A 10003-nucleotide genomic window follows, 5' to 3' on the forward strand; every position below is an offset into this window, starting at 1 on the left:
TATTTCTTGTTTTCCAGTTTACTGAAATATAAATTTTCAAAACATCTTCTGGTTATCCCTCAAATTTCCTACTGTCTGTAGTAATGTCTCCTTTTAATTTCTAATTTTAATGATTTGGGTTGATTCCCTCTTTCTTTTGACTATGTTGGCTAGAGGTTTGTCAATCTTTGTAATCTTTTTAAAGAACCAGCATTTTTATTTGTTGACCCTTTTATATTTTTATTCTCTATTTTATTTTTGCTCTGATGTTAATTGTTTTCTGCCTTCTACTGGCTTTGGGATTAGGCTGATCCTATTTTCAAGGTCCTTAAAGTGTGTCACTAGGTTGTTTATTTTGTAAATCTCTGTTATTCTTTTTTTTTTTTTTTTTTTTTTTTTTTTTTTTTTAAATTTTATTTTATTGGTGCACTGTATTCATACATCATAGTGGGATACAAACTTTTGTAGACATACATGCACACATCGCCCAGTCAGCCCCCACCCGATCCCCACCCCATTCTCTCCCCATCCCTCCTTCCCATGCTTGGCTTAGTGGTTGACATCTAGTATTATAGCAATTTATCCAAAATTAAAAATGATAATCTCACATAACAGTTTCATTTGTCTGATACCAAGCTTTTGATGATTTAAAGATAGCCTTTCAATATTTCTTTTTGCTTTCTTTCTTACTAGAGCATATTTTTTTGTTTTTTTAGGTGAAACTATCATATATTTATATATTTATTTTTCAGAAAAAAATCTATCCTAATATGGAATATGAATTCTAGATACCCAAAACGATCTTGAAAAAGAACAAAGCTAGCAGATATATATTTTCTGATTTCAAACCATATAAAGCTACAATAATTGAAACAGTGTAGTACTGTTCTAAAGGCAGATATATAGACCATTGGAGTTAAATACAAGCCTAGAGCTAAATTCTTCCCTATATTGTCAAGTTATTTTTGACAAGGTTTCCACGAACATTTGGTGGTGGAAATAATAATCTTTTAACTAAATATTGTTGAAAAATAATAATTACATGGAAAAGAATAAAATTGGACCTTTACCTAATCCCATATACAAGTATTAACTCAAAATAGATAAAAGACCTAAATATAAATCTTAAGACTTTTAGGAGAAAATCTGGGTCATAAAACCTCACAACATTGAAATTGGCAGTGATTTCTTGGATATGATTTCAATGGCACAGGCAACAGAAGAATATACAAACTCCCTAAAAAATAAAAGAAAATATTGTATATCCAAAGACAATGTAAACAGAGTTAAAAGTTACTAATAGAATTGGATAAGATATTTCCAAATGCTATATCTGAAGGTATATTAATATTCCAACTAGAAATCCTAAAAATTAACAATAAAGGCAAACAATACAACTTAGAGATAGGTAAAAGACTAACATAAATAATGAATCTCCACAGATAACCAATCTTAGTTGTCTGTTGGATGGAAACTCTTGTTTCTCTGGTTCTGGTGAGTGTTACCTATTTCTTCTTTGTAGTTAATCTCTTTGAGTATTTTCTCTAGCGCTGGTTTTGAAGACATAAATTCCTTCAGTTTCTGTTTGTCATGGAAGCTTCTTATTTCTCCATCTAATTTGATAGAAAGTTTTGCTGGATAGGAAATTTTTGGCTGGAAGTTGTTTTCTTTCAGAGTTTGGAATATGTTACTCCAAGCCCTTCTGGCTCTCATGACTTGGTTTGGGAAGTCTGGAGTGATTCTAATTGGTTTGCCTCTGAATGTCAGTTGGCCCTTTGTTTTTGTTGCCTTTAAGATTCTCTGCTTGGCTTCCACATTGGTCATTTTGACAATTATATGGCGTGGGGATCCTCTTCTCGGATCCTGTCTAAAGGGAGTTCTATAAGTTTCCTGGATCTGTGTATCAACCTCTTGCTCTATATTTGGAAAATTTTCTGCTATTACTTCCTTGAAGAGATTGTTGATCCCTTTGGTATCACTTTCTTTTCCCTCCTCTATTCCAATTATTCTTAGGTTAGCTCTCTTAAGATGGGCCCATATTTCTTCAATGTCAGATTCCTGCTGTTGGATATTTTTTTCTAGATTAGAAACTATGCATTCATTTTTGGATTGCTCATCTTCTAAGAGCGAGATTCTGTTCTCCATGTGGTCTAATCGGTTGTTTGTGCTTTGAATTGAGGCTTTTACTTCATTAATTGCATCCTTTATCTCTTTTTGGCTCTCTCTGAGTTCTTTTCGAAGCACCTCTATTATTTCTACAGTTATTTTCCTGATTTGATCTTCTAGAAATCTCTGATTTTCTGTTTTATCAGGTTCTGATGTTGTGGGGTTGTGCACATTCATTACTCCAGTGTTATTCCTCTTTCCCATGATTTCGGAGGTTTGTTCCTTCTCTGGGTTCTTCCCTTGGGTCACTATGGCTTCACTTAAGGTGTTCTGGATCTCGAGTCAGTAGTATCTCAGACCCCACTACTCCTTTACTGGGCTGTATCACAGAGTCTCCGACCCAGGGAGTCGATAGAGGCTGCTTTAAACTATGGGGGGTGCCAGGTTGCACGTTCTCCTATGGTGTGATATCTCTGCCACCACCACTCCCTCACTGGGTCAAGTCCCAGGAGGCCCAATACTGCGATTTCTCCTCTGTGGCCCGCAATTTGACTCACTGTTCTTGAGTACGCAGATGTAGCTGTACTGGACTCGGTGAATTCACTGCTGCTGCCGCCGCCGGTGGCAATATGGCGCCTCTGCCACGCCCTCGGCCATGAGGCTGGCGTATTTTTTCTTCTCTGGTTTTGATTTCCACTCTGAATCTCTGCAGCGTGTGCTGAGCTCAGCCACTGGGAGCTTTAAATGCTGTCTGTGCCGAAAGATCCCGCTTGGCTGTTCCGCAGCAGCTCACCTGGCTTGCTGTAGCCGTCCGTTGAGTTCGCCGCTGCCGCCGGCAGTATGGCGCTGCTGCCGCGTCCTCGGGCGCGTGTGTCTCCTCTGTGGCCCTGAGCTCTGTTCTCAGTCCGCTTTCTCTCTGGAGCCTGGTGGTTTTTTTTGTTTTTCTGGTGATGGTGTTTTCTGGCTATGAAAGGCGCTCTTTTTGTGGTAATGGAGATTGGTTGTTAGCGGGACTCTTAAGCCCCGCTTTTCTCGGTCGCCATCTTCCCGGAAGTCACAACCTCTGTTATTCTTATATGAGCACTTGATGCTATGAATTTTCCTCTTAACACCACCTTCATTATGTCCCATAGATTTTGATATGTTGTATCTTTATTTTTATTTAATTCCAGGAATTATTTTATTTTCCCTTCTATTGCTATTTGAATCTATTCCTTGTTCAAGAGTGTATCATTTAATCTCCATGTATTCATATAGTTTATTTTGGTCTTCCTGTTGTTGATTTCTACTTTCATTCTGTTGTGATCTGAAAAGATGCAATGGATTATATTACATATTTTGAATTTGTTGGTGCTTGTTTTGTGTCCCAGGATGTGATCTATTTTGGAGAAGGTTCCATGGCAGCTAAGAAGAATGTGTATTCAGCTGTTGCTGATTGAAATATTCTGTATACATCTATAAGGTCCATTTGTTTTTTTAGTGTTCTTTAGGTCTGAAGAGATGTTAGTCAACTTTTGTCTTAAAGATTGATCTAGTGACATGAGTGGTGTTTTATAAATATGGGTACACCCTTATTTGGGGTCTAAATGTTTACTATTATTATATCTTCTTGCTGGAATTTTACTTTAATTAATAGGAAGTACTCTACTTTGTTTCTCCTGATGTGTTTTAGCTTAAAGTCTGTTTTTATTAAATATCAGTGTTGCTATAACTGCTTGTTTTTCATCTCCATTTGCATTATGTATCTTTTCCATCCTTTACCCTTTAGCCTGTAGATATTATTGGCTATAAGGTGAGTTTCTTGCAATCAACATATAGTTCTATTATGCTTTTTAATCCACATTGCCAGTCTATGTCTTTAATTGGCAAATTAAGCCCTTTGACATTATATGTTATTATTTAAAATATTATTTTGTTTCCTGTCATTTTGTGTTCTTTATTCTGTTTTGTGTATTATTATTTTTTATTAATTGCCTACCTGATGGAGATCCCCTCTTCTCTGGTTTTGGAATTTCTTTCTTTTTTCTTCTTTGTGATTTATTTCTCTAAGTATTTTCTTTAGTGCTGGCTTGGTAGTAATGAATTTTTGAAGATTCTGCTTATCTTGGAAGGTTTTTATTTCTCCATCAATTTTAAATGATATTTTTGCTGAATACATAAGTCTTGGTTGGAAGTTGTTCTTTTAGGTTCTGGAGTACTTCATATCAGTCTCTCCTGGTATTCATCACTTGGGTTGTGAAGTATACAGTGAATTTTATTGTTTTTCACCTGATTATCATCTGTTCTTGCCCCTGATTGTCACCTGTTATTTTGTTCTCACTGCTTTGAAGATTCTTTACCTAGACTCTATGTTAGTCATTTTGATTACTACATGATTTGGGGAGGTTCTACTTTGATCTTGTCTTAATGGTCTTCTGTATGTCTCCTGTATGTGAATTTCCAAGTCTTTTTTCATGTTTGAAAAATTCTCTGAAATTATTTCTCTGAAGAGATTATGGATAGCCTTGGTCTGTGCCTCTATCTTTTCTTCAATGCCTTTTGTACATAAGGTAGGAGATTTTGTATTGTTCTATCATTGTTGGATATTTAGGTTCTGTTGTTGTAATGTCCTCTGTATACTGTTGACTGTGCTTTTGGTTTTGAATGAACTATCTTCTAACAGTGATAGTTTGTTTTTCATTTCATCTAATCTTTAGAATTTCTCGCTATTGCTATCTTCAATTCTTTTATTGACTCCTTCGTTTTCTTCAATGCCTCTTTCTTATTCTTCCTTAAGCTCTCAATTTTCTATTTTACTTTCTATACACTTAATATGAAGCCTTTCACCATATCAAAGATCAGAATTCAGAATTATACTTCTTGCATCTCTTGTAGATCAGTATCAGTGATCCCTTGTTGTTGAGTTGTGGGAGTTTATTGTTCCCTCATTGGTCCTTGCTCTCATATTTTAGAGTTCTTGGGTTTGTGTTTCTGATGCCTTGTCATCTTCTTCCTCTTTTTGTGTGAGTCCTGTGTTTATTTGCTATTCCTTTATAGTAAGATCTATACTTAGGAGTAAATATTCACCCTTACCAATTTGACTCAAATACTCAAACTTTTGAGTCTTTCCCCAAGAGTCTCTTTAACTATAGTGTTTAGTGCAGCTAAGTAGTAGTCTTTGATTAGCTGCAGATCACTGTGCTGCCCTGGGCCAAACTGCACAAGGACAAAAACTATGATGCTTTATTCAGGGTCCGCAGCCTCCTGAATGGAAATCATGCACTCCTGAAATCACTGCTACTCTGCTTATTATGAGCTTGTGCTACTTCAGAGTGCTGACTTCCAGCCTCTGTGATCAGTGGGTTTAGGCTCAGAAAAGCCAGCAATTGCTATGTTCCAAACTTTTGGTCTGGCCTGCTGAGCTTTTTTTTTTGGTGGTGGTACTGGGGTGGAATCCAGAGGCTTTCTACCTTCGGGCTATACTTCCAGACCTTTTTTATATTTTATTTGGAAACAGGGTCTCACCAAGTTGCTTAAAGCTTAAGTAGCTGAGTCTGGCTTCGAACCTGTGTGATCCTCCTGTCTCAGCCTCCCAAGAGCGGGATTACAAGCGTGTGCCACCATGCCCGGCTGGCCCGCTGAGCTTTGATGGCCTCTGGGACACCAATATAGATCTACTTGTTATGATCACATGAGGTACTTTCAGTCACTAGCTTACATAAACACCAGGAACAAACTCTGTTGGTGAAGAAAGTATTAAACTCCCATCTTTTGGCTTTGATCAAATGGTGCCCTGGCCTCCTGGTACAGTCTGGCTGATATGGTGCTTTTGTCACATGCAACCCAAGGCCTAAGGTCTGGCAGGAAGAGAGTTCTCAGTTCCAAATGAGGGCTTGGAGTGGCTCAGTTCCTTGGCTCCAGGGACACCACCCCTGACTGGGGTGGCCACTCTCGGGACCCATTGCTGGCCTCAGGTGCTGGTGATTTGTTGTTCCCAGACACAACCAGGTGTGAGTTCACTGCTCCGGGAGTTCATAACTCATCTGTGCTGCTTCCTCCTGGCACCACTAGTCAGTGTACCACAGTGATCCCTACAGTTTCTATATCAGCTTCTCAAACTGTGGGCTATAGTTTCCTCTTTCTCTAAGAACTATTTACTAATTCAAGTTTCTGCTGTGTCTGATAGTAAGCTCTCAAGGTGTCAGGCCCTCCCAAGTTTATTTCCTTGCCATGTAAGCCCCTGTGTCTGAGTGCAGCAGCTTTACTCACAGGAATGGTTTGTTAACTTATGTTGGTGGATGATGCTCCATCTTGAATCTGAAAAAAAAATTAAAAGATGGAAATGTGCTGTTTTGTAAAGTCATCTTGGGATACTATCTGTTTCCCTGAAGCCTATTCAAATGAGACATAAAGGACAACCAATATAAATAGCATTTTTTTGAATGAAACAACCAAGGTAAAACTTGTTGAAACATGTTCCCCAATGTTCAGATTTTCCATGGAGAAGGGAGGAATAAGAAGAGGCCACTGATTCTATGGAAGGTGGATTTGAATAAGAGACAGTTTTAGTAGACATGGATTTTCATCCTGCCTCTATTATAGCCATGTTATCTTGTGTGAAACCTTAGCTTTTGGGCCTCTTATATTCTTATGTAAAGAACATGAATAATAACAGCCATTTCTAGCCCTTGTTAAATGCATTATCTGAGTTACCTTGTTTAAAGTGACCTAGGGCTCAGCTAATAGCTGGTAATAAATGTCCTTTTCCAGTTATTCTACAAGCTTCAAGAGAGCTGTTATGGAAACTTTCATAATTATAGCAACCAGTAAGTTTTGTTATTATTGGTTATAGAATGTTTATTTCATACTTTTTGCCTATTATCTCTATTAAATCTTTATCTTGAGTCTTTATGGACAACATTAGTATATTCAGTTTATAGTTGTGGAACTTGTGGCTCTGGAAAGTTAAGGGATGTATCCCTGTCAGTCAGACCTGATAGAAAATATGAGCCCTGAAATCCTAACCCAAGATCTAATTAACATGGAAGCACACTCATATCAACTCTTTTTCTGTCAAAAGACATGAACTAGAGACTGAATGAAGCTTAGTTCATCTAAAATGTGTTGAACTAAATCTTGTAACTGTAGAATAGACATTTAATGGTAGCCTTCTGGGTTGTCTTCAGCTCAGGTCAGATTTCTAGGTGATACTCTGTATCTGTGATTGTTTTCTTAGACCCAGAGTTGGTTGTCTTACCTCTGAAGATCTTTGTGATAGGCAGGATAGCTTCTGAATAGGCCTAGTGCATGGCAGGCACAAACATGCAGGCCATTGCATGGTGACAGACAGATCAGGTCAGACAACCAATGCACAGTTGATGAAACTGAGTCAAGAAAACCACTTGCAAAAATACACTTCTTTCCACAATCATGGTGTGTCTGCAAGGGTGTAACTGGCACTGATATTCTTGGCATTTGTTTAGAACTCCCCAGGCTGCTTAGGTAATTAACTTCCTAGTTAGTCATTAACAGGCTTCCTGCTTTTCCCTCCTTTGGCAGGCCCAGCTGTGAGATACAGTAAGTTCAAGATGTCAGAGGCCAGGCCACCTCCCCTGCTTGGGCAGCACACGACGCACATCCTGAAGGAGGTGCTCAGATACGATGACAGGACCATTGGTGAGCTGCTCAGTGCTGGTGTGGTGACCCAACATGAAGCCAAGTGACAAAGTAAAAATGCTGCTTCTCAAAAATGCAATCTAAATTTCCTTTTCTGGCAAGGCAATACTCATCTGGAATCTTTTCCCTGATTTTGATGCCACTAAAAAGCAGAATTATAGTTGCTCCAGATTTTCTACTTTATATGCCCAGAGTATAAAGTTCTTCAAATGTACCCCACCTTTATTCCCTACAATTTATTTTTCAGATAATGATTTAATTGTGTATTTGTGGAAGTTTTGTGATATAATTATTTTGATTTTACTCTAAATAAATGATAAACATTTGAGGTGATGGATATATTGTCTGATTTGATATTTCTATAATGTATGTGTATAAAAACATCATATTGTACCCCCCAAATATAGATAATTCCTATTTGTCAATTAGAAATAAAATTAAACTTTAAAAAATATTTTTCTGGAAAAATAAATTTATCATTCTAATTACATTAAAGGCCTAAATGTTTGCACATTCTGCCCACACAGGCCTGAAAAAGAGTAGATCTCTTGACATTTTCTACTTGTCCATAAAGTCTTTATTTAAACCTTTGTTAGGAAGTAAAAGCAATAAGCAGTATGACATTTTTTATTGTTGATTTTAAACAGAATAACTTAATTTTGAGCTCAGGAACCCTTTGTTAGTCTATAAACCATGAACTTTGCTGATGTCCATTAAAAAATGAGCTCCATTCTCCCCTCTGGTAGTAAATATTTGCTTTATATTGTATTTATCTTGTGATTTCATGTTATATGATAGAAAATCAGTTTCTACCAATGCATTTGGGTTGTAGGTATCTCATTTCATGAGTGGGTGAGTAGTGATTCTTCAAATGGTACCTTGTTTTGAGCTATGTTCAAATGAAACAGGTATTTAAGTGAATGTTATCATTGACTCTCTACATATGAAATAATATATAAATAATGATAAATTGGAAAATGATAAGAAAACATTTCTTTGTAATCCAGCCATCCACTCTAGAAGACTGTATCATGCCTTGGTATTTTAGTTTGTCAGTAAATTAAAAGTATAAAAAAATTCAAAGTATAGAAAAATATATAGTCTGGAAGGTGAAAAGTGATTAGGACATATATTCAGGATAAATTGTCACTCAAGGCTGTCAAGCCCAGGTAGAGACCAGGGAATCAGAAACCCAGTGATGAGTATCCTGATCTGACCTCAACTCATTGCTGTTAGGCACATATACTTTAAAGCAATTTCATTACATAGCAAGTGGTATTTGAAAGCTAAATTACAGATGTTAATCTTCCAAAATATGATTTAATGTTTTTTCTTTTCGATTGGAATAATTTGAGTCATTTATCTATGCTATAAGAACCAATATATTTCTAGAATTAAGTATTCCAAGTGAATAAAAAAGCTTAACTTCTGAAAAGTCCTCAGGAAATGTTTTAGAAGCATGCCTACTAATTTTGAAATGGTTGTTGTCCTCCCTGCTTAACTGTTTGTGGATATCTTATTCTGAAGAGCTCCTGCTGGTACTCCACTAGTTTAAATTCCATTCATAGCAGGATAGTTTGATGCCTTCTGTGGGAGAAAAATTAATTGTCTCACAATTTTGGAGATTTCAGGATTCAGTCCATGATAGGATGAACATGTCAGCCCATCTCAGGGCATGACAGCAGAAAGGAGAGAGAGGGAGAGGTCAAGGCTATATCCTCTCATCATGGAAGTCATAAGCAAGAGAATGCAAACAATACAGAGATTCAAAGACAAAGCACAGTCCCGAAGGGCACATCACCAGCACCCCCCCCTTTTCAGCCACACCCTACCTGTCTAGCTTACCATCCAGTAAATCCATCATAATGGATTTATGCACTGATGAGATTATAACCCTCATGACTTAATTGCATCAACTGAGCAGTAATACATGAGCTCTTCAGGAAACAGTCTACACCTAACCATAACAGGTTAAACACAGAGAATTGATAAAACCACATCTCTTGAAGGACAGATCTATATCTCCCAAGGATTCACATAGTTATTCCAAAATACAAATTACTCAGTGATTGAGAAATAACTAAATATCTGGATAGCCATATGTAGTAGGAACCTTATCATGCATAGGGGCCAGAAAATTATTATAAAATTTTAAAGTCAATAAAGACAGCAGTCTACAGACATGGAAGGGTCATCACAGAAACAAAGACTATGTCTCCAGATTAACCAGATATGTAGCTCTCTAGATGTCCATCTACATGGT

General features: G+C 37.1%; 1 protein-coding gene across 1 annotated transcript in view; it reads left to right on the forward strand.

Annotated features, from left to right (window-relative positions):
- SUGCT (succinyl-CoA:glutarate-CoA transferase) overlaps window positions 1-7787 on the forward strand; it is a gene marked incomplete at both ends in the record, with an annotated part of 986025 nt that extends 978238 nt beyond the window's left edge. The window contains one exon of the mRNA XM_080701949.1: window positions 7624-7787. Coding sequence (XP_080558075.1) covers window positions 7624-7787 — 164 coding nt within the window. The remainder of the gene's footprint in view (window positions 1-7623) is intronic.
- Between the last annotated feature and the right edge of the window lie 2216 nt (window positions 7788-10003).

Source organism: Muscardinus avellanarius (assembly GCF_963383645.1).
Source record: "Muscardinus avellanarius genome assembly, chromosome: 9".
NCBI classification, from domain to species: Eukaryota; Metazoa; Chordata; class Mammalia; order Rodentia; family Gliridae; genus Muscardinus; species Muscardinus avellanarius.